Source organism: Trichoplusia ni, chromosome 6 (assembly GCF_003590095.1).
Source record: "Trichoplusia ni isolate ovarian cell line Hi5 chromosome 6, tn1, whole genome shotgun sequence".
NCBI lineage: Eukaryota > Metazoa > Arthropoda > Insecta > Lepidoptera > Noctuidae > Trichoplusia > Trichoplusia ni.
The window spans coordinates 11947698-11974398 of NC_039483.1; the positions used below are offsets into that span (position 1 = coordinate 11947698).

At 32.4% G+C, this 26701-nt stretch overlaps 2 protein-coding genes and 1 pseudogene across 2 annotated transcripts; all 3 read left to right on the plus strand.

Moving 5' to 3' along the window:
• The first annotated feature begins 784 nt into the window (after positions 1 to 784).
• Positions 785 to 3200, plus strand: LOC113495409. Its single transcript, XM_026874115.1, has 4 exons — positions 785 to 1111; positions 1507 to 1643; positions 1741 to 2224; positions 2667 to 3200. Exons 1-4 carry the CDS (start codon positions 1091 to 1093, stop codon positions 2724 to 2726), a joined length of 702 nt encoding a protein of 233 aa, XP_026729916.1. The 5' UTR covers positions 785 to 1090; the 3' UTR covers positions 2727 to 3200.
• Positions 3201 to 10957: 7757 nt separating this feature from the next.
• LOC113495365 lies at positions 10958 to 21238 on the plus strand (annotated as a pseudogene).
• A 278-nt stretch (positions 21239 to 21516) lies between these two features.
• Positions 21517 to 23749, plus strand: LOC113495198 (cuticle protein CP14.6-like). The gene is made up of 2 exons (XM_026873811.1): positions 21517 to 22093; positions 23500 to 23749. The coding sequence occupies exons 1-2, from the start codon at positions 21972 to 21974 to the stop codon at positions 23684 to 23686; spliced, it is 309 nt and encodes a 102-aa protein (XP_026729612.1). The 5' UTR covers positions 21517 to 21971; the 3' UTR covers positions 23687 to 23749.
• The last annotated feature ends 2952 nt before the right edge of the window (positions 23750 to 26701 follow it).

Genomic DNA, 26701 nt, shown 5'->3' on the forward strand with positions numbered 1-26701 from the left:
CGTGAAGAGGTGACAAACATACATACTAACAAGTTTCGATTTTATAATATTACGGTGACTTCGGTATGAAATGAAGGTTGAGACATATGATTGATATGGAGTTTCTTGCTGGTTCTTCTCCATAAGAATGACATTTTAGAACCATGCACCTATATAGTCAATATTGTAACCTTTTGAAACTGCCTAGAAAACGGCCTACTTGAAATAAGAACTGTTAATTTTGATTTTAATTATATAATAGCAGAAAAATGGCTGAGATGAACGATAGCTGATACGACGAGCTGATAAGAACATGTTTAACATTTACCAGCCTAAATACCCTGGTTTTCTAGGTTCCGTAAACTGTTTACCGTCAATATTAGTATTGTTAAGACAATAAACACACTTAAGGAAGTCAGTGAAGTCGTGGATACAATGATTGGAATTTAGTCAACCCAAGTAGATAGCAAACAACGAGGTATAAACATTAGCTTTTTATAACAAGCAAATGTTTATTCGAGTAAAAAATGCCCTCAACCTCCGATCGCCCCGCATCACGACACGAAACGCGACGATGAAGATGTCTGTCGTTAACTTGATGCGTCAATCAAATTTGAACCCTATTACTTTGAGAAAACCTTTTAAGTTACTATTTTCAACTTTATATAATTACGGGGCCCATTTAAGGCTATCGCCAAGCTCTATTATCATTTCAGTATTTCTACGCCGTCGAAGGTGGTGACTTTTCATTACTATAGTAAATATTTTCGTGGAAGCTATCTTTCCACAGTAACAGTTCTTGGAACTGATTACGTCTTTGTTGTTTGCCTTTTGGAAATAATTGCGAAGTATAAAAAACAGTAATAAATAAATATCGGTACCTTTACCTAAACACAAGTCGTGAACAGGAAACATTCATTATTTCGAACTCATTCGCGGATAACACTTGCGTAAAGTCATATCGTAAACACTATTATGCGGTTCAAATAATATTTTTCTAATATATAAATAACCTTATAACACAGAAGGCTTTATAAGACTGTGCATTGTGTTGTGATCTGTTTATTGTCTAATAATTCATAACCTTCGGTAGTGATTCCAAGACCACACCATGATTAATGCAGTGGGAAAGGTGAGTTTGTTTTATAACGGCAAAAATAGAGAACCTATTTACCCTGATTTGTGACCGAGTCTGAAGTTTACAAAATTTTTGGTTTTGTACTGTGATAAGTGCAGTGCTCTCAAAGTCTATTCGACAATTTTCGTGCCTGCCTTTTGGGGCAGACTAGTGCGGATTTTTATCGAAGTTATGTTTAGGCGAAGCTTTGTTATTTTTGGAGTTTCATACCCAAAAAATAAAAACAAGACCCTTATACAGAGGCACCGCTATCTGTATACTTTCACCACCCTGTATCTAATGAAACGTTTTCACACAAAAAGTATTTTTGATCCCGCTTTGATAAGTGACCTTTTTTGCATAGGTTTATCATTATGTAAATATGTCCTTTATATTTTTTACTTTTTTAGGTGTGCCTGCTGTGTTTACTATGTGACGTAATGGGACCGGTATCTAGTTTACCTCTGAACCCATTGATATCGGATGCACATTACAAAGTACGAACAAAAAGATCACCAAACAATTTTTCACTCTTTGGATATCAACTGTAAGTTACATTAACGAGTGTTGATTTTTTCATCGTAAACTAGTAACTTTACTGTACTTATTGTAGGTACATTAAAGAATATATTTTTTGATTTTAGCCCCTTCGCTGTCCCGGATCCCAGTGAAAAAGTTACAGAAGCTATAAGCAGTTTCAGAAACATTTTTGTGACTGAACGAAAACATACAGATACTCCGGCTGCAGGTGCATTTACAGACATAAAAAATATGAATAATAAAAAACATAACGAATCTCATATAATGTCACTAGTCGACGAACAAAAAACAATCAAAATGCTAGAAGAAATAAAACCCATCCGGATATCTAATCATAACTTTTCAGAGTATCACATTGACAAAAAGTTAATTGACGACATTTTCAAAGACTTGATGACCGATAACACACAATCTGATAATTTAAATAACATAGTACAAGAAAATTCAGATAAAATAATCGAGCAACAGCTTAAACGTATTATGAAATTTACAAGACATAATAATAGCAGACAAGAAGAAATACAAACGACCACTGATCCCATAGAAACAGATACTACCGATGTCACTGACACTGATGAATACGAAACTGTAAGTTAATTGTTGAGTTATAAATACCGCTAGAGAATAAATGTTTATATCGTAATAACTAGTCAGTAACGGGCGCAGCATTTCTATATTCTAGCAATCGATGATTTTAACTGTAATAGATAGATTTTTTATGTATTTTGATAAAATCACAATTAGAATATTGAAAGCGGCCATAAGAAACTGTGGGCAAAATCATCGTATTGTTAATGTATTTTTTTTCTGTATCCATTTAATAAATATCATCATCCATATAAATTGTGACGTTCCCTTCGAAGGTAATCTAAATTTCTTGGAAATCGGAAAGAATTCGTTGGAATTATTTTTGTCCCTGCACTCTTCTGTAAACTAAAGTAAATGACGTGCGAAGTACCACTTAACTGTTTTATGGAACTAATCTTAGTAAACAAGACTATATTTGTAATTTTATGATGCTTTATTTCAGACCACAAATGACGACTTCTATCGGATTGATTCATCTGTCCTAGCGTCTCTTTTGGGATAACTTCAGTCGTCTTCTAGAGGGCAGTAATTGACACAAATTTCTATGTTTAGAAAAGAACCGAAGAAATTCGATACGTCTTCCAAGTTTCTCATCATATAATCATATATTCTCTGTCTATCTGAGCCGTATTCCACGTAGAGAAGAGTTTCGACTCTTTTATTTTTGCCTACCGCTCCTTTTCCACTAGTCTTTTTTTTTGGAGCTCGCAATGCGTCCGGATCCATCCTGTTAATTATTACAACGGATTTCTTTTTCATTGTTGAGTTTCCAGGTCTTGTTCCATTTAATGTTACTCTACTAGTATCAAGATACCTGCAAAAATATATTTTATAATGATTAAAATATTAGGTATTTGTTATTGTTAGTAGCAGTCGAGAAATTGATTTTGTATTCAGATTAAAATTAAGCAGATTATATCTACTCGTGTTTCATATATTATGTTTGTGCGAGAAATAAAATTCTATGAAAACAGAAAAAAAATCTTAAATTATTTTTATCTACCAATATTTACTTTTATACCACATCTTAAATAAATGTAGTTAAGCATAAATTGTATGAATTCCCTTTATTTCATTATGTACCCGTTTCTAAATTGCTACAAACACACACAAAGAGCAATTTCAATAAGAAATTACAGATACAGACTCTTTTCGTTTGAACCTCCAAATTACTAGTACTAGCAATGGAAGGAGAGAGCGCAGCAGTAGAGCAACATAACACTGTGCTAGCCGCACCAACACTGCCTGTTTTTAAACCCCGCCGTAAAAAACTACGGGGTGTTATTTAGTTTGACGTGTCTGTATGTTTTTTTGTACTATTTTGTTTGAGGAAAATCAGTCCAAGACAGCCTTAACAAAATGCGGAGGAGTACATTTTTCGCAACTTCCTCCTCGAGAGTTTTGTAAAAGAACAAGAATACTTTTATACAATAGAACACTATTATACAAGTCCAAGAAGCGCTGCTGTATTACCACCTACACTGACGTATATAGTGGCCCACCTTTTTCTCATTTTAATAGATATTTGATGATATGTAATTGTTTATACACAGTCTTAGATTTTGCCCGACCTGTAGTATGTCGGCCGGCATAAATTTAACAATAAGCGTAAGGAAGAAGCATTGCATTTGTAGTCTTATACTTGGTTGTTCAAATATTATTATGTATAGTGCATGTTGTGTGTATAAATATAGATTTTCGTATTTATTCGTACTATTTTTAGATAATACTCACAGATGGACACGAGGTCTTAGTGTATTAGTAAAATTAGTTTCATAAATTTCTTCAAATTCGGCGCTTTCATCCGAGTAGTCGGTTTCATTAGATGAAGCCCTTGGATTCATTATATCAGTTTCATTAGACGCATCTGTCCCGCTTTGTATTCCCACTTCTTCTGATAAATTCGTTTCATTAGATGTATTTGAGTTATTTGTTTCAACTGTTCTATTTGTATTTGTTGTATTTGTTTCACCGAAGACTATCACTATAAAAAGACCTAGTATCTGGAAATAAATAAGGAATTATGATTACCCACAAAATTATAAATTAACAAAAAAGGATTTAGAAAAAAACTACTAACGACTGAGCATTTGAAAAACATTATTGTAAATGAAAAAAAATGAATGTCATATTGTTGTAAAGCTAATTATGTCGTTAATTACAGAGCTCATTTGAGTAAAACGAATAGGCAGTAAACACAAGATTGATGTCATAAAAATATAATGAAGTCAAACATGGGGCCATTTCCTTTTTGGTGTAAGAAAGTCAGACATTTTCTGTGTTTTCATTAGAGTCTGAAATTATTTCCGTCTCTAAATCAGCTGTTTAAATTTGATATAAAATATTTTTCATTTTATTCAATGCTACTTTTAGCTCTTAAATCATGTTCTCTACGTATTTATTTGTATAAATGCATTTGATTCGGAAATAATATTTGTATAGCAACCTCGCATCTCACTGTTTGCTCTGAGTTAAGCGACAGGCGATTATAAACGTATTGAGTCTGGTAAATAACAAGCATGTTTTCAAGACATCTAATAAAAGACTTAGGTATTATTAATTTTTCTTTGAAGTCATGCTTGATTGCGATAGGTTTTATTCCTGCTTGGCGTTTGTTGACTAAAGCAATTTGAGTAAGAAACAATAAATATTCTAATAACTAAAATCAATAAATGAATGATAATTACTATACAATACAAACATATTTACTGCATAACAAGGAACAACATTGATGGGTTTGCTTTAAAAATCTAATAATAAAATTGCCAGTTATAATGCACTTTACTAATAAGTATATTCTCGCTTTGAGCAGCATCTTACGTTGTAATTATGGGAGGGTTAACAGACACATATCATCCAAAACGGGAATAACGAAAGTCAGTACACAACGGAATACAATATCTTGTACCGTACCATAAACGTCGCGACCCTTACTGGGGAAAGTTTGGCTTAATAACAATACAATAACGGGGGCCGACCACCATTCTTGAAGTACTTTAGACTTCTGTAGTTTTGAACGAGAGAAGCTGCTTTACGGCATATAGTGCTGTCTCTCTTCGACAATCTTAGTGTTACTTTCCTCATTCACATTAGTATTATTCGGTAGGCCCCCAGCTCATCATTCTGCACACGTTGTAGAAGTCAGCGGAGAAAAGACTTTATTACATTGTTACGTTCTACTGTTAAACCTTTTCTAGGTTGTATACTAAAGTTAAAACCTTATTTCTAGAAGCGGTTTAGTTACTTCTTAAACTTTAGTTTATGCAAAAAGTTCTCGGTATATTTTGTATTTTTTTTTTTAATAACAATGTGAACTTATCCAAATTATTATATTAATTTTCTATATTTATACCCTGTGATTATATTTTATAAAAGTTTGACGGATGAGATACAAGATAATATATTATGTAGGTTACGCTTCGATCATGATCAATAACCGAGTCTCTGTAATATGCGTTTAAGATTAAGTTTCTTGGGAGATGACGTCAGATAGAAAGGTATGGAAGAAGAAGATATGTTGCGCCGACATCAAATAAAGTAATTGGGGTAAGGGCAGGGTAATGAATGTGTATGTAACCAGAAGACAAATTATACGTTAATAACTAATTAATCACAATCCACAGAAAGCGATGTAGTTTGATCCCCGCGGAGTACTTGCGTTTGAGAGATTTGCAAGTGCTTGTCCTTAGTCTGGGCGTCTGTGCATGTGAATTGAATGTTTTTGAAACACCCCGCAAACAAGCATTAAATTCCTAAATGCGCTAGAGTGGGTGGAAGTTTTTTAAGAAGAAAAAAGGAAATAGCAAATCAAAATATAGGATCGGCAAATAAAAACGACGCATTACCTACTTAAAATCCAACAGTCCATCCATTGACCTTTATGAGATATTTTATGTAAAGATAAAAAAGAAGTTTATGAATAAAAATGAAAATAAAATGACTACTGACGACTGACTACGGCTCTCTTCTTCCATAAAAAATAGCCTCCTTATAAAACTAACACAAGTCAATTGCTACGTAGTATGATCCTTACCTACTCTGTGTACTCACTATCAATGGAACTTTTCTTTTGCGTAGTTTATTGTGTAACTCGCTAGTAAACAGAACGCGTAAAACGTATGCGGCGTTGCCAGTTTTAATAAGAATATCCCTACTAATATTATAAACGCGAAAGTAACTCTGTCTGTCTGTCTGTTACGCTTTCACGTCTAAACACCTGAACCGATTTTAATGAAATTCGGTACAGAGATAGAGTTGACCTTGAGAAAGAACATAGGATAGGTTTTATCAAGGACTTTTGAAGAGTTCTCTTGGAAACACCATATAACCGACCTCAACGCGGGCGAAAAGCTAGTACGTTCATAAAAACATAACGAAAGAACGATAATGTTTTTTGGAAACCTTTAGTATATTTTGCACACAATAGAGTGTCAAGGACATGTCACAAAAAATTTGAAAATCCTCGAATATTTAGAAATCTTTGAAATCTGAATATTTTACAATAAGTTACTTTAGCACAGGACCTGCTACATTTGTAATGGGTATTCAAGGTTTTTATCTTGATTTATTCCTTAAGGTACTTTCACATTGACCTTGTTAAGCGACCGTCGGAAAAACCAACGACTGAATTATGCGCCGGCCCTTTACTTATGTTCGTACTTTGACACCTTTATTCTCGGAACGCTTTAAAAGTATTGAGTAAAATGTGGAACAGTAAAAGAAAGCAAGCAATAAATAAAATATTTAGAAGGAAAAATACCTAAAAAGATATTCATATTTTGGTCACGTAGTTACCGTATTACTTTCTTCAAAAATACTTTAGTGACACATCTTAAATGACTATAATATATAACCTTTTACCGGACTTTGACCTCTGAGCAAATATGTTTCGATAACGCAAACATCGACCACTAATTGGTTGCCTTATGTAGGCACTAGGATTCTGAAAATCTGCAATTCAATATTACGTACTATTTGACATATTCATTATTCTTGGTTATTGATACGAAAGCACTCTAAAATAGTTTGTCTTCATGCTGGGAAATTTTGTATGTATCATCATGAGTCACTCAAGCATTTAGCTAATAAATGTGAAAAGGAAACAAATGATATGCAAATTACTAGCTCGAGATACGTAATAATGAATAATAATTTACCCATCGGTCTTCTTGAACTATTGTTCATGTAAATATCCGGGAGTTTTGCATTATAGCGTAGATGTCTTAATCATGATCAGGATACCACTCGGCGATCCTTGCAATCAGAGTATCTTCTCTAAATCCTTACTTTAAGTGCTGAAAACAAAAGACAAACCGATGTATTAACTGTATGATTTTCGGCGGACATGTTTTCAAGCAACGTTCCGGTCAGTTATTTTGAAGTTAAAGTACCCTTTTCATTGTAACAAAGAAGACATGTCTCATGTTTATCGCACGAATTCATCAATAAGATGAGTTGATGCGGAAATTCCCGTGAGAACTCATTACATTATTATATAATATTATAATTAATGCCAGAGAAAGAGATGTTATAGTACAAATACCTGAAAGAACCTCTAAAACACAGAATTAGGGGTCTACTACTATCTCTTGAATAATATCTCAGTTGTGGATGAGAAACATCGGTCTACGCCGTGAATAACACTGTAATTTTCATGACTCCAATGGAGCAAATTTTTGGCAAGGAACGAATGAACGCATTGTGCTATCTATATAGGCCGGAGAAAGAATTCTTACAGAGAAAACAGAAAACTAGTATTGCAAACCTTTACGTGAATATTCAGTTAGGGTTTAATCGGTTGGTCTGAAACTACTGCAATAAATTTGACAAAGAAAACATTCACATTGTTCGAAGATTCATTAAAACACGATTAACTAAGTCTCAGTATCTCAGACAATATTACTGTAAATTAGTCGTGATTGTAAAAGATTAAAAAGCTACCTATCCTTTATTAATAAGAAAAAATGAAACTGTTAAATATGAACAAATAATCTTAGATAAATAGACAAAAACAAATCATAAGCCAGTCGGCGGGATCTCGTGTTAGATGTGACATAAATATTTAATAAACGGTAATAAATAAACGTTGATCTGAATAATTACGTAAAGTTAAAGTTCAAAGAAGTTACAAATGTCGTATGAAATGACAAATAAATCAATCAACAAATATTCAAATATTTGATCCTTTTTTTACCATTATACACAATCATAGGTCAGTTTTGCATAACTTTTACATATTCATAGTTGCATTTTTATTTAAAACAGGAATAATTTATGTAATATTTTGAAACTGATTTGTACTACATTAATATAATGAAAACATCGATGAATTAGACATTCTGAAGCAATACTAAAATATGCTGAATAGGCTTTTTTTTAGACTTTCAGGTTCAACTTTAACGTGTGCGGCGGAGTAAAATATTGTATAAGAAATATAAAACTTTAATTAAAGTTGTAGTACCAAGTATTGAAATACATAGAATAGAAATCATGATTAAATTATCGAGTAGTAAGCATTAGGAAAGCGGTCAAGCACGAGTTGGCCTATCTCTGTATTGTGCAATTAAATATCGAGTATTATAGCCTAGAATATCCTTAGCTAATAGCCAACAGGAGCAAGTCCGACACCCAGCTGAGTAGGTATGTTATTGTTTCTATGCTATAATTTTCTACTTGCCTAAATAAAAGTATCATAAATATAATAATTACTTTAGTTAGAGTGTTCTCATACCATGCATTGGAATAATGATTTGTAGCTAACAATTTAAAATACGTCGAAAACGTTAAATAAATTCTGTTAACTTAAATCAACTTTTGATTTAGATTCGCCGTGCTCTCTGTGGGTCGCCAATTTCATATAATTTAATGTTGCTTTTTTTTCTTTCGCACAATAATTTTCTTTACTTTCATTCTGGTTTAGTACACTGATATTACCTTCATTAAATCCAACAACGTCAAACATGAATAAGGCACTGAACCACAAGACCATAATGGGACATGCTATAGGAAAAGTTAATAACCAATTTCACAGTTTATCCAGCATTTGTTTGGTTTTGAGCAAAAAAGAAAACAAGCAGTAAAAAAAAATGATCTTTATGATATCATCATATCGTCATTCATTCCGAACTATAGAAATGTATCACGAAAGGAACATTAAATTCACCATAAATTGTGATGAGATACAGTGTGCAAGTATGTGTTACGTACTTATTTTTAATGTTCATATCGCAGGTTTTCAAATGGGCAAATTTAACAACTCGAAAAAAAATCGTCGTATTTTTAAGATTTACTTAACTAAAGGAACTTTTTGGACTAAACTCATGAATAAACTCGTCAATGACTGTTTTGGAACTGAACTACTATTATAATTATCGATAAAGTCTGACAAAAAATCATGATCATCTTTAAACATCAATGGTATCCGCAAAACGATCAGGTTTTATACACAGGCCTTGTGCAGGACATAATACTGTGTAAACTAATTTATTTGAAGGATAATTAGTAATACTCTAATAACATATAATTGCTTAGGACTTAGACGTATTTATTAATTGCAGTCTGTACTCATAAAAAGCGTTATCGTGTAATGAAACGACGTGTTAAAAATAGTGACGTAATCTCATCAATTGCAGGATACAGAATAAATTTTAATGAATCTGTTTTCAAAAGAAATGGCCTTTCCCGTTACATGAAAGAAATCTTGTAAGTGCACGCGTTATCTTTTCACAACTTATGTGGAATTCGAGAGTGATGTATTTTATCTTGTTTCAAGACTTTAAGGCCAAGTATGATTTTTTTGTCTTTTGCTGTAGCCTGAATGTCAATAAAAATATTAAGTAAAATATTTCGGAGTTACGTTTAAGATGTGTCATAATTGATCACAATATATCAAAATAAATTGACATAATCTAAACTTAATGGGAATTCCGTGAATTGTTGCACTATGATAAAATATCTATTTAAAAACTATGATGACTTCAAACTATAGCATACCTAGGAGTACATAAAAATACTCACAGAAATAGCAATAATGTGTGTGTTAGAAAAGTTTCATCCTTTTTATGCATATCATACTATCATGTGCTTGCGGTTTTGCTCGCGTGTTGGCCCTTAAACGGAAGCTTATGTCATTTCTTGGGGTTCAATATATATCCTATATATCCTGGGACAACTCACACACGGTTATCTGATCCCAAGCTAAGCAGAGCTTGTGTTATGGTAACCAGACAACTGATAAACTTACTTATATATTTCTAAATACATACATATTATAGATAAATTACACCCAGACACCAGAACAAATGATCATGCTCATCACACAACATATGTCCTGGGCGGGAATCGAACCCACGACCTCCGGTATAGCAGTCAGGGTCACTAACCACTAGACCAACTGGCCCGTCCAAGTCTCAAGTGAGTTATACCAAATTTCAATTTGTTATTTTATTATGGGATTTCAGGTGTACCTACTAATTAGGCCTTATCAAATCTGTGAGTGTACAGACCACCATCGCAGCATCAGGTACCTAAGTCCTTTCATAATAAATTGCACAAACTATGCAATCCTATACACACTCGTACTTGTACCACTTTACTCAAGTAGTCTTGCCGCAGGCAGTAACAATTAGTCATATGAAGTAAACTATTGTTTACTATCGTTGTTCCACTAACAAAAACATTATTTTAAATGACTAGTCTTTACTTTCAATCCGCGGAACCATTTAAGAGTCCATTGTGTCTGTTAATATGGGTTTTACCTTGTTGCTCGGAGAACTGTAACCGTAGCGATCCAAGCGGATCCTCGGTCCATTCATGTGTCGATCTATGTAATGGCCAGCTAGAGTTGGCTCTGTTTCAGCGCAGGCGGCGCTCGGCGCTCGCTTGTATGCGGCCACCGGGCGCACACGCCGGCCACTCTTTATATATAAGGAGATCTTGCGAAACCGTTAGCACATTCGGACTACAACCTCTCCAGGAAGTCACCTGCTTCTTTTGTCATCTGCGAACCGCGAAAAGATGCTGTCGATTCTGGTAATTATTTTACGGTGGTGTTTTAAGTGACGGCTTCGATTGAGGATCAAAGTGGCGAAATATGTTATGTTTAGTAAATAGTGTCGATAAATTGTGTGCTTCGAACTGACGGCCTTCCTGTGATTGCGTGATGTCGTTGAAGATGTGTTGCAAAAACCGGCGCCTGCTGTATGCATGTCTAGTACTTGTATCTAATGTAGTTACACGTCTAGGATTCGACCTTTGCTATATGACACTTGCATATTATACATATTTGTTTTTATCAGTAATTTATACTTAATTTAAAATCTTTTTTTTCTTGTTTAGATTATGTCAATAATATTTTTATTTCTTAATTCTTAGTAACTTAGTAGATGAGAAATTTTTATTTCAAAAAAGAGAAACAAAACAATAGTATTAATGACTTTTGGATATAGTATACCTATCTATTTAATTGACTAAAATACAAGTATAGTCAGCGATATAAATATAAGAAAAATATGCTTGAATATACCACAAAAAAAGCTTTATGGTGACTAGGTATGTGATGTTTTACAGAAAAAAACCTTTTATTGTTTATCTATAAGGTCACATTTGACATCAAATCTTTACAAAATAGCCAAGACACAATAGACTTGTTCTTATTTTAAACTTAATAAAATCTTCAAAAACAATACAAGATCAAGGCCAATCATGCGTTCTAGATTCGAAATGGTTTATTGGCAGTAATCAAATTTCATTTGACTGACTTGTATGGAATGTTTAAAAAAAACTGGTATTACTTGACTAGCGGGTTAAAAGCTTTTGATGGAATTTATCGTTGAATTAATAAAGGAAGTAAAAAAAAACGTAAAACAAGTTCCGGCCGCGTGAGACGGGAGCATAATTGTTCATTACGTTAATACTGATTAATTTTAATTTATGTTTGCTTTTGATATATTTTCAGTTCGTGATCTCGGCCTTGCTGATGCAATTGCTCGGTGCTAGTCCTGCGGTAGACAACCAGTCCAGAGCTCAAATACTTCGATATGACATTGAGACCGCGAACTTGCCGAACTCCTACAAATTCCAGTATGTATATATTTGTTTGTTTATTTATTGAACCAATAAAACGTAGCAATTAAATAGTGCATCCGTCTAAGAGCTAGATGAAACAAGTTTCGTTTGCGTAAGAGATGTTTTTTCATGAAAGAGGAAAACCTAATTAAGTACCTATTAATATGATAGGTTTAGGGTTAAGGTACGCGTGTCACGTTTGTCACTTTAATTAAACCTTATAAAGGCTGTAGCGATTAAGATATTTAAGATTAGAACGAGATCGAATCAGTTAGTATAATTTGTATTGGTCAAAAATCAACTTTATGTAGATCACTACATTGATTTTAAAAATGTTGCTTCTTATTTCTGCATGTTCTAAATCTTGGCGCATATTATGAAAGACTGACTTAATACCATATTAGCATCGGCCGTGATATATATGTTTCATGCAAATTAAATGCATTGAATATTTCGATATGTTTATGAAAATGACATTTATATTCTAATGCCCTTGCACTAATAACCAAATTTATTAGTTTCACACTGCTCCTTGCATAACTCACAAAAACACTGCATTTTCCTTTGTTTTAACTATTTTCATTACTTTATTAAAATAGGTCGAGCCGTTTTCGTCTTACAAAAAAACAAGCATACACACATGTACTTACAAAGTTGTATAACATTAGAGAGCTAGTAAAATCATCCTGTGTAATAGAGCCATTTTTATTCAATCAAGTCACTTTATACAAATATGAAAAATATAACAATTCGAAAGACATAAAATTTCTAAATGACTGTAATTAATTTTAAGACTAATCCTAAAAGCAAATTGAAAAACATCGTAATCTTTATGATTAAGTCGTTTATTTGGCTATAAACTAATCGCATTCATAATATTTTGACCCGTACACAATATTTCTATGCTTCTACAATAAAAAAAAAATGACAAATTGATGGAATTTTAAATACTGTTTACTTCTTTCTGAGTCATATACAGCGTGCGCATAATTAAATATTGTTAACTTCGTAACAGCCATATAAATAATAAGTTTGAGGTCAATGGCCCGTTTCAATGCAAACTTCGTTTCGTAATAGTAACCTTAATACTGAGATCGGATAACTAAACATCTAAAATAGTTTTTAATGAAGATAATATTTAATTTCTTATATTATAAATGGGTAGAGACTAGAGGCTCTTCGCAATTGGACTCGCTTAGTTATCGTTTTTGCAATACGATAAGAAAATTAAATTTACATATTTTGGTTGTGTAGCTTTTCATTGTCTAAGAAAAACAATAAAATAATTTTAGTGGTATCATTTAAACAAACAAACAAAGTCACTTTTTCTTTTTCTTGAGATATTACTTAGGATAGGTACTAGTTATTAGTGATAAATATTTGAGATTTTTTCTAAACAACTTGATTGTTAATAATTACACATCCAATTATCAACGATAGAAAAATGAAACCCAAGTCGTTATACAATTAAATAAGACAATTAAAAACTTTTTATGCCATGTAAAAATAACACTGAGACGGAGATTTGCTGGTATAAGACCTCATAACATTTCTGAATTCAAGTAAATTCAAATTTAAACTCAAATATTCTTTCAAACGATTAAACTAAGTACAGTTCAAATGTTATGAGTCGCAAAATAATAATTGTAATATGTATTTAACTTTCACTTAACCAGGTATTTTACTTACTGAACTACATAAAAAAACCATTAGACATTCAATCAATATACACTATAATTAAAACTAACAAGCACACCATTTAAATATTTTGTCTATGTTATTAAAAACAGTCACAATTCTACATCTTGTTTAACTAGTCCTCCCACTACAAATCCAATCTACAATCGTTATTCAATTAGCTCGCGGCTAAATTTGATAAACCAGACCATAATGTCCCATTTGTCATTTAAACAATAGCTAAAAAATATCTAGACTTTAGATGTTCAACGAAAATGTATTTCATAATAGATATTGGGTTTATTCATAGAGTATTCATAGCAAGAAACACTGAGTTTTATTGTGATGGGGAAACTTTAGAAAAAGAGTACAGTAAATAATAACGACTTTCACTCAACTCAAAAAACAGGACTTAGTATACCTACGGTAATAAAATGACAACAGCATATTGAATACTTAACGAAATGGAAAGCAAAGTGAGTCACCGTCCACCCCTCACATAGATCGTCGAAGTAAATATTTGGCGGACAAACACCATGGAATGTCATGTTTATGTAAATTGACCTTTATATTGTCCTTATGTGTGCAGGTGTAACCTGATAATCCGAATACGTGATCCACCGTCTGTATAGACTTTAAACCGGTGTTTATTTGGAAAGCTAATATTTTTAAATAGCTCTTCCGTGACTAATTTGTTTGACGTAAACAAATAAAACAAAAGGCTGTGCAGTTTTCCGATTGCGGTTGTTTTGGAATTATGATTCGCGGCCCTTTTGTTAATGGTGTTTGATTTATATGAAATCAATACGGATGTTAGAGTATGTTTGCTTTTCATTATATCTGTAACATGCGATCGCATCATCTGCCAAGTGCTAAATGTGTTCACATGATTATTGTGATGATGCGATGATTTATTTGGACGATGTTAAGTAGTAAGATTTTCGTTATTACGAATTTTCATAAAAATGCTATGTCATATCAACTTGATAGGTATACCAATACTAGTTGACCCAGCAAAGGTTGTTTTGCCGAATTTTTGTTTTCTAGTTGTACCTATGTATTTTTAATGCCACATTATATAAAAAAAAAATCAATTTCGTCCAATTTTTTTTTATTGTGAGCAACCGTTATCACTTAGGGGTATGAAAAATGGATGTTAGTCGATTCTCAGACCTATTCAATATGCATATTAAATTTGGTAAAAATCGGTTACGTCGTTTCGGAGGAGTACGGTAACTAATATCGTGACACGGGAATTTTATATATTAGATAGTGAGAATAGAAACAGTAGAATCAATAATACAGCATTAATTGTTTTTATTGTTCTGCCTCAAAGAGATAACAAATTTTAACATTTAAAAATACTGACTACCGTTATCGCCGCTAAAGATTAAAAAATCCATAACCTTAAAATAGCCTCGTTTTTGCAAACATTTTTCATACGTACGTTCATACAGCTAAGAATAAACGTTGCGGTTTATTCAGTTTTAACGGCGTCACATAAATATTAATGGTGCCCGACCCGGCACGTTAACATGCTTCGACACATAACAGGAGGTCTACCAGAACCACCAGCTCTTACAGTAATATTATTGCAAGTGTGGAAAAGAGACGCACCTCTAGACCGTGTAGTGCTCTTTCTCCCTTCCACAACTACAACAGTCCAATCTTAAGTTAAGGTGGTAAACCCTCAGATATAATGCATCACATACATACATACATAGTACCTACAAATCAAGGTATATAACCTACTTGGTTGGTACATGGAATCTGCACGTCCACTTCACGCGATGCACAATCACGTCGTTCACCTTTCAATTACATTGACTTCATTAACTTGAGTCTAAAGTAAACATACCTACCTAGTTTTTGTAAAGGTTAAGGATTTGTTTAACATCATTTGGAATTACATAAATCAGGAAACTTTAATATATCAGGTAAGTTATGTGTCCAAGTAATTCGCCACTCATGCTTTTACCAACGTCCGACCCTCAGAGGCAATAGTAGTTGTCGCCAATAGTAGGTATGCTGAAACGATCCCATGCCTCTGGCTCAGGTCGTTGAAGGGGCCCGGAGTGTTTTAGTAGCCGACAGTTTGACGTATCAGCAGGTCGTCCTCTAATCATGGGTATCACACGTTAGCACCGTGAGCTAGAAAACAAAAAAGCTTAATGACATAAATAATAAATTAAATACGATTTTATTTTAAGACAAGATACTTGTTTTTCAAATTGCAGATTCTATGCATTGCGAAAAAAAATACAAAAAGATACCTATTATTAAGGTATTGCAAAAACACTCATCATAAATTCAATCAAACGGATGTCAATATTTCGTATCTTGTTTTATATCTTTAATAAATAAAATTCAACATTATACTTGAGACGTGCATCAAAACGCAATCGCACAAGGTGCAATAAAAAAACCTTGCAAACAGTTGTTTCGATTTATGACATGAAGAAACTTTAACATAATTATGTCAAAAGTATATACCTATATGAAAGCGTAACATGGCATTACAATTTTTGCAAAAATAATAGGTATATAAGCTATTACTACCGTAAGTTAGTGACGTGATTTGGAAAGCTGTACTGCGAATATTTTTTACATAAACCTTCGCAGTTTACCTAAAAAATTGAGAAATGTCAAAGAAATGGGCGACTCTCTCTCTTTTTAATAAATGACTTGAAATCAAAAACCAAGAGGTATTTATGACTTATTGACTGTGCTATATTATCAAGAACCTTAATTCATATATTTATAAATTGAAATGTCAAGAATAAATTAGCGATGGGCCACAAAACTGTCATTCTGCATAAACAAGCTAAGGTTAATGGTTGAAAATAAACATAATTTAGCAGTTACAATACTGTGTTAACATCGTTTAGACAGATAAACTCAATAATCTATTGAACTGCTCATAAATTTTACTTTTACTTCATTTACGTGTCAACTTATAAATAACTTGCCGTTAGATACTGAAATGATACATTAGAACGTAATTAAACTAAACGGTCTTTCAACCAAAACAATCATAAAGATATCCACTTCTAATTATTCAAAGGTCTCTCTTTAAAATTTTGGAGAACGAGCAATGATCGCCATGCATCTTATTGATTCCCACATCCTAAATAATTCTATAATAAGTCTAGAATATTATAACTTCAACCGTCCAAGCTTCAGCAGTCCAGGCCCCAACAAGTCCTTAGATAACATTAAAACCAACAGTTAGTTTGAAAAGATTTACTTTAAAAGCTTCTTATATCTTCTTAGGTATATTACGACTCTAAAACATCAAAAATTCGCAAGCAGAAACGATTCTTAGCGTTGGATACTAATAGTGACAGATTATTACTTACGATATCCCAACACAAAACTGTACATTGACAGGCGGACGATTAGTCAGTCGATAATATAACACTCAGATACAGTTACTCATTTATAATCACATTATTCTGACATTCAATGTCATGTAAGTGTCATATTAAAGTTGTAAAAAGTATAATGTTACATTGTTGAGGGACAAAAACCACTTAGGTAATACCACGCCCCCTTGAAGTTGAACGTCCGACAAAGATTCAAATATCCTTCTGTACTTGTATGACTAAATTACGAGAAATAAAAAAGATCGCATCACACTATCACAACTTATAAAGCAAATAAAAAAGCACTTAAAATCTCAATCATACTCCAAGTGACAGTATAATTATAATAGAAATTATGTAATTATTACATGCAAAAAGTATAAATTACAAAGAGTAAAAACATACATCATGTTTCCAAAAACAGCAATGAGGTCGGATTTCACTTAACTGTCAATGCAACTCTTGATTGTTTCACCGACACGGGACATTTCTTATTTATTCTTCTCAGTAACAAGTTTTTGGCTTCCATTAAATCTCGGGAATTCCGGGGAGGTGGCGGTGCAATTAAAATAAAATAATTTTACACGCTTTGGTTTCTGTCGAACTGACTGCTATCAAATTAAAACTCATTTAATTATTATGGTTCATTGATAATGGAATAGCCTGTTTCTGATAAACTTTCAGTAAACTTTGAAATAATTTTTGAAAATTTTGTTTAAAACTGATGTCGGTTAAATATCACTTAAAGGAGCCTCTTATCACTAACATTATTTGCTTATTGACTCAATGTATTGCAAATGACTGTTTTATTACACATATCTGCATTTTGGGGTTTTGAGATAAGATTTTAGTCGTTGTAAACTTGAGGAAAGGTGTTCTACTATGACCTTTTGAGATAAAAGTCTATTTAGTCTGACTAAATTCAACCTATTTAAAAATAATAAAATTGACTAAATATTGGATAACGTTTAACATGGTATAGAAGATATACACACATCATTTCTAATGTTTCATCTTCAAAGTTTAAAATCAAATTGTTTACTCGGTAATGACTTTACATCAGAATCACTCAACAAGTTATCATGAATTCCCAGTAAGTCCTTACTTAGATCAGTAAAATTAACATGATCAGGCGTTGCCTATATGGCGTGCGTGCGAATTCCGTAGGTGTTGACTATAACTATACTTAGGTATACCTATGAGCTCGACGACTTTAAATTCAAACAATTACATCATTCTTACAAATATCTCAAATATTTGGCCGTTCTAACTCTCCTACATTTCAATTGACTCATGTTTTTGCTAGACATTCATTTATATTTCATATTTGCGTAAAGTATTTAGTCATCTGTGCGCATTTCTCATAGACTAGTATTAATTTATTATGCAATTTTTATTTGATGATTATCGAAGCCGATAATCTCGTTTAGTATCAATTTACTTTTAAAAAACAAAGTTTCCATTTATTATCGAATGGAATTCAACTAAGTAGTATCTACTTCTGTCCTATTACCAGAAAAACGTGAACCACATCCTGCCTTATCCTCGAATTTGTCATTCAAATGGAATTCGATCACAAAATAATAGTACTGGTTTTCATAGCAATGACAAATATTTCGAGAGAATAGATTCAGATTCCGATCTAAAATGGACCATTTGCTCGATAACACAAGTACAAAACAATGTTAAAAAAACTTCTCAAGAAAAAGCTTTATTCAAATATTCGTTGTATTTATGCAAAAAATAAGATTAAGTAGTTATCAAAGAACAGGCTTGTCTAGGCTTGATCAACAGGAACACCAAGGTCGTCTTAGACCGGTCATTTAGAAATGGATGGATAAAACGTGACTGTATTTGTTTACATTATTAAAGCAATGGTCTAATAATAGTTATATTAGAGCCACTTTGCACCTTAATTCACTTAGCTTTACACACGCCAAGTCCCAATGTCGGTGACAGCTACAACTCGACGTACGACGTACGTCACGGGGAAGGTATAAGGTGTTTACAGGAGACCTATGGCGTTAATATCATAGTATTACAATTCAAACTATTTTAATAATATTTATGACACATTTCAATCGAATGCCCATTAATTCTTAAACAAAATAAAATAAAAAACTAGCTGTTAATTTTCCAGACAAGTGGGTACCATATATAGGCATCCTATTCGACCTCAACAAACAACATTAAATTCGGTTGGTATGGTATTTAAGTATGGCTAAAAAGTCAAGGTCATTTGTCCTTGGCGATCGTATAGAATTTCTCTCTGAAACTGAGTAAGAGCAAGTTCACCTATGATCCTTTTTCTCTTGCCAGTTTTATTGGATATTTTTTTATTTATTAATCGCTCAACGAGCAAAGACCTACTTCAAATATGGCACACTATTTTGAAAACAATAACAAATTTCGATTTTCGACGAAAACGGACCATGTTTGAACCGGTAATAATGCTTAAAATAATGAAAACAATCAATTTGATATAAAAATACTTTATTTTCGTAATATGCATTGTAAATATTACCATTTCAAAATTGTATAAGTACTCCAATTTGCGCTGAAGCGTAAGACATACATAATATAATATATTAATCGGTATTTAATTAGTCTAGACAAGTTTTTTTCTTCTCCAAATATTATGCGCAAACTAAACTGGTTTAAAAAAACTGTCCTGTTTCCAGAACATACATATTATTTATTAATTTACTTCAGAACAATGTTCATATACCGAGAAATAAAAACGTCTAAGCAAAGTTTAGAATGTAGAGTTTTTTAATGAATACCATAAACGTAAAGCTTAAAGCGCCTTACAATTTACATATATTTCACGGCCTACGCATTGCTGTGACAAGAGTTAAAGTAGCTCTTTAAATCTTCTAATATATTAAATTCCCGTGTCACGATGTTAGTTACCGTACTCCTCCGAAACGGTTCTACCGATTTTTATGAAATTTTGTATACATATTGGGTAGGTCTGAGAATAGAACAACATCTATTTTTCGTACCCCTAAGTGATAAGGGTTGCACACACTAAAAAAAAAAATATTTTGAAATTGTTTGTTTTTTTTTATAATGTGGCATTAAAAATACATACAACTAGAATTAAAATATTCCGCAAAACAACGTTTGCTGGGTCAACTAGTAAATGAATAAAATCCGATTTTGTGTTGTGAACAATTGTTTAATTCATTGTAGATACTAATTTAAAGAGCTATACAAATATATTTTAAGTAATATCTTAAATTACGAGTATAATTAAAAGGATGTTTTTCCTATCCTCCTTAATATCTCTTGATGAATTATAGGTGTATTAATATACTAATTGTTGAACTTCTTCAATTCCAGTTACGACGCTGATGATGGCTCCAGCCGTACTGAACAGGGTGCTATCCTGAACCCCGGTACCAAAGACGCGGCTTTGGACGTCGCAGGCGCTGTACGCTGGTACGACGCTAAAGGACACCTCTACCAAATGACGTACAAAGCTGGCAAGAGAGGCTACAGAACAATCATTAAGAAATTATCGTAAACTAAAGCGGCAATGGAACTCTTCATTAATATTAGTTCGAATAATTTTCGATAACAAAAGACTGGACGATTCATAATTTTATTTATTAACTGTTGATATGTTATTTAATTAAATTAATAGGAATATTACGTTCACGCTAATATTTAACACATTTAATTTAAGAACGATGATTAACAATAGTATTATACTGAATTGTAATAAAAGTGAGTGATAAAAAACATTTTGTTTCATAACATTGGAAATGTACAAATTCTTTGAATAATATCAGCAATATCGTTTCTTAGAAAAATTGCGTCCCTACATTTTATTTTAAGGCCTATTTAAACATGTCTAAATTTTAAATTATTGTAATTCATAGAATATACTTAATGATAAGAATGTATTCTTTTTATTTAATCTCTCTATAGTATCACATATATATTGAAATCGAAGTTTACTTAAATGATGAAAGTATTTTAGATTTTATATTTACTCTAAACTTCTTCATCCATTCATGTGTAGTTTTTCTAAAAATAACAAGGACAATCACATTTAAAAATGAATTAAAATGCTGTTGGTATATAATTTTTCAGACCAGATCATATCATTCAAGACTCCTACACGAACACACTTGCCATAAGCGATGTTTCAGCACTTGAACAAAAAAAAATAATCTTGTACCACTTACAGTTTTCATACCATACGTTCCTACAATTCTCTTGATTTCTCTTGAACTTTGGTGATGGTGTAAACCTATCTCCCCTTCGAATATGTTTAGATGTCGTGAAATTTCAGCTGGTCGGTTAAGTGGTGTGTGTTAATTTATGCGTTTACCATCTTTCATAACCTGATTTGTATTATCACCTTAGCAAGTGCACATCATCAGTTGATGTAACCTTTACAAATACACAATGTATTTAAGGAGAACTTCTGCGTATTTTTTGTCACTTCAATATTATCACTACAAGTTTTATCATGATTGCCTTGGTAAGTTTATTAAGTATTCAAATTTTAAATGTTATTTTTCCATGCGTATTTTTAACTTATTCAACTCTATGCGCATCATAAAATTTTTTAGACATTTTAAACTGTCCTGCATCCAGCCTCCTTCGAATGCAACTGAAATGTTATTATGATGTTACAGAAATTAATCTTCTTGGTCGCTGTTGGCACTGTTTTGGCAGCTGACAACAAACCCGTCCCGGAAATTCTGTCTCAAAGCAAAACATCGAACCCCACCGGATATGCCTTTGAGTAAGTTGATTCTTATTATCATAATCGACTGAAAATCGAATGAAAATGAAAATAATCGTAATACCACTTTTTCAAAACCCTTGGGATGTTATTGTGCAAAAGTGCGTATCAAAGTGAAAATTTATTAAGGCCTTCGGCGCCAACAAAAATGTTAGACAAGTATTTTCCTTTTCAGATATAGCAAAACACCTCATAGATAAAGAGAGTGGGTGTTTATGACATCACTAACCTATACTAAATGTCATAATAGCGTGCCCCCACTCCTGCCCGTATTGTCTAACTAGCATTCTGTTATTAAAAAAAAAATACGTCTCATATTTTTTTCGCCGTCAACTCTCAAAGACTGCCAAACTAAACTGAAACCGTAGTCAGTTGAGTCATTATTTATCAAACAGTTCTGAGTATGCGTTCTAAAATTACGACATTTATGATTTACGCATTTGAATTGCAGTAAAAAGTCAATAGCATTGAAGTCGAATTTGTTAACATAACAAACAAAGCGAACGACAGCGGAGGACGCTGCTTTGTTAATTTTCAAAGATTTATTTAAATATATTTTACTAAGTAAAAAATTTCGCAAGCCTAAGTTGCGAATTTGCTAATACTATTTATATGTGTTTTCAAGGTTTTCATAATGACTTAGGAGACAAATGAGCGTGTGAGTAACCTTATAGAAACAGATCATGGTCAATATTACTGATTCTTTAAACTTTTTGTGTCTACCCAAATGTGCTGGAAGACTGTTCCAAAAAATCTTGCCATTTTTAAAACAGTCTATTATATTGAAGGCGTTTTAAGAATTTTTCACCGTTCTCGGTTTCTTATTGAGCTGATATTCAGCAGTAATATGTATATTTGTATAATGCGTGTCAATACAATATTTTGATGAAAAGAAGTTTACTTGATGCTATAGCTGAAAGTTGACCAGAGGATCTGCGCAATATAACGACACAACCCCATAGAGTTTAAGTTAGTTGGATATGTCTAGTCGAGTACCCCTAAGAAATTAAGCAAAATAAATAAATTAAAAACGTACTTCTCAACTTGTAACTTGTTATGATTTCTACCTTACAGATTGTCCCTTAAAATCGTAAATAGTAATTCAATTATAAACTAAGAGATATCATACATCTATCTACTATCATACATTACATTTTTGCAGGTTTGAGTCTCTTAATTCTATTTTCAGGAAACTTGTACATTTGTATTTGAAATGAAATCAAATATTCTGCAAGTTGGATATAATAATCATCACTTTTGCATGTCTTTTTTGAGAACAACGCATTTGAAGAAATGTTAACTACATTTCTTCAAACGTCGGAACAAACTCAGAGCTCGCAGTATCTTTGAAAGTAGGAACAATTTTAATTTTCACTATTTTTATATTATTCTTTTTTATTTTCCAGCTTTAAAACCAGTGACGGTGTATCTCGAAAAGAAGAAGCCAACCTAGTCAAAGTGGGCGACAAATATGGAATCTCCGTCAAAGGATCTTACTCATACATCTCCCCCGATGGCATAGAGTACCAAGTCATTTATACTTCTGATGACAAAGGCTTCAAGCCACAAATTCACGGTTCATCTCAACATTAATTATTTCCGTTATGTATATTGTTACCCTTTAGCTGTTAAAAAAATAAATAGAAAGAAAATTTATTATTGCGTTTGAATAAGAAGTAGGTATATAAAATAAACTTATGTTCAGAAGAATACCATCGAAAGCTACTTAATAATACATATTCACTGAAAAGTATTTACAATAACGAGACTTAAAAGATTAACGTCAATTAGAAAAGGAATCAATTATTAAGTTCTTAGGTAGGAGTTAATACTATACCCATTAAAAATGTATTTAGAGCAGTCTAGCCATTTTATGAACATGTGTTGTTAAAATCACAACAAATAGCTAAATGGGCAAAACTACGTAGATCCAACTCTAGCTAGACCTAAGTTTTTAATGCAATTTATGTATGATAAATAACAAGTGTATATAACTTATTCATGAACGTACATCGCACTTAGCCCATCACCATGCACTGCACTGTAACTTTAACATGGTGGGTATTAATGTGGTGTTCGATCTAAATTATGTTATGTGTGTTCTTTATCAATGATAAAATATTCAGGTATGTATATGAATTTTGTTGACAGTATCTTACATGGATAACGTTATCTAGAAACGGGTATCTCGTTAACATTTTTGTGCAGTTCCTTAGCGACATCAAAAACCTTTGGCAAGTGGTGAACATTGGGCGAATAAGAATATCGTCGTTTGGTATATACAAGGCTACTTGAACCAAAATGGAGTGTAATGGAGAAATGGGAATTGTTAAATAATAGGTAGATAACTATAGTCACTTTTAACTCCCAATGCTCTACATGCAAAGTGTCTAAAATAAATATTTGCTGTACCTACGAAGCAGGTGCCGCTGTATTAGGTAATTCCAAGCATCGATCATTCATAAAAACAAACTTTTTGTTTGTCTCGAATTAAAAGTTCATCATAATCCTAATACATGTTCAAGGTTTAGCAAAAACCACAGTAATTCAGATGTAATACATCAAAAAATTCGCTGAATGTTAGCAGGTATGTAATGTTTTATGACAAAAGATATTTTTAACACAATTACACAGAGCTTAGTGAGCAAGGACGAAAACCATTTTAAATGTGAACCAAGGAGGAAAAGTAAAGAACGCTACGATTTCAGAGAGAAAGAAAGCTGGATAATTTTATTATTCCTTACTATTGTTTTGGTTAAGGTAAAACCTGTACATTTTTATTAAAAGCAAATATGACGACGGCGAAGCAAGATGCTAACATCTACATCCAGAACTCGATTGTCAGTGTCTTTCTGTTTCTTATTGAAATCCAATAGGTATTTCTGATCTCAAACCTATGAAAATAATCTGGAAATTAGTTAGGTACTTCGGATACTAGCACCAATTAGGGCAGTTAATTAAAGCTACACTCATGGTCATCAACGTACGACACTGATAATGCTAGATGGCAACTAGATATTGGTTTGGTTCGATAGTTCATTAATTTGAATGAATCAAAAACAGAACTATGATCGGTTATTTCTGATTTGTACGAGTTTGATCAATTTTGGGCGTAAGACTTCTTCGCCTTACTTCTAGCGGTGCTTATCTCCATATATCTTTAACTCTATGACTACTGAAAGTAACGATCAGCTTATTGTAGTCCTCCTTATCAGTAGCTCTTCGGAACAGATCCACGATCCAGTCCCTGATGTTCCTTAACCGAGACTGTACCTGCCAAGACGAAGATGCTTTCTTAAATTTGGGAATGATGGGTACTTATTAAATATTAATTCAACTATCCTCATTTAAAGTGCAGCCTTAGTTTTAGACACAATTGCAAAATCAAAATCTAATATATTTGTTCAGAATGTTAGATTCTCCTAATTTAGTTCACATCAATGCAACTGGTATCCATATAAGGAACAAAAATACACGTGCATTGAAATCAATGAGAGCCAACATTCTAAATAAATATGAAACAATTGATGTTGATGATAATGCCCTTTCCTGAACAATAGATTAGGTAAGATCTCGAGTTGTGTGCTGTGGTTAGCGAGGACATCACTTATTCGTAGTATCGCGTAGTTTCAAATAGTTTAGCAATGACTAGGCGTTTTATGGTAAGTGCTTATCGTTCAAAATAGTCTCACTATTTCGTGGTTAAAAAAATTGAGTTGCATCCTATAGATATATAAGTATAGATATATAAGTATAAGCTCTTTTGTGGTCAGGGTCAAAGGAGACGTTATTAATTGATTATCAGCTTTGTATTAATGAATAATAAAAAAAATAGACTCACAAATATTCTCTGAACATAATAACCACTAATTGGTTTACAAATACAACTTCTTTACCTGAATGTGTTAGCAAATATAAGCTAATTATGACTTTGATTCAATATAAACAAGCTGTAGATATAATTGTATGCTAACAAAGAAATTAAGCATATTTCTATCTTCAGCAAAACCTGTCCAATTTTCTTTAGATCTTTGTTGAATGCAGATATCTTTTTTTTTAAGAAAGCCAGCTCTCTTACTCTAGTTTCCTACAATATTTTCCCCATTACTTTTTCATGTGATGGATTTTTTTATTTTTTTTTGTTCCGTACGAGTCCTGAACGTGTAGTAACGTCACAATATCACAAATATTCTTCCATTCTCGATATCTAAAATTTAAATTTTCATAGGATGGCAAAGTGACTATTGTTAACAATTTATTTAAGGAAGTCCGAGAAGCATTACAGAGTTTTAAGATTGTATCGTGTTGTTAACATTTTCGTTGAATCTACGCCTTGTTTCAACCTACAAGTATTGTGCATGAGCTCATCTTTCAAGCCACAGCTCATTAATTAACACTTAAATAAATAAATAAAAAAACATTTTTCACAATCTTTTACCCAATAGTGTTAAGATACGAAAAGGTAATGCTGTATACACAAGTAATATTTTGTAAAAAGTTTCTTAAAATATGCTACTTTGTTATATGATACACTATTAGGATTTAACCTTATCCTTTTTTATATAAGTTAAATTCAATCTAAAAGGATGTATCAGTAGGCCAGGTCAC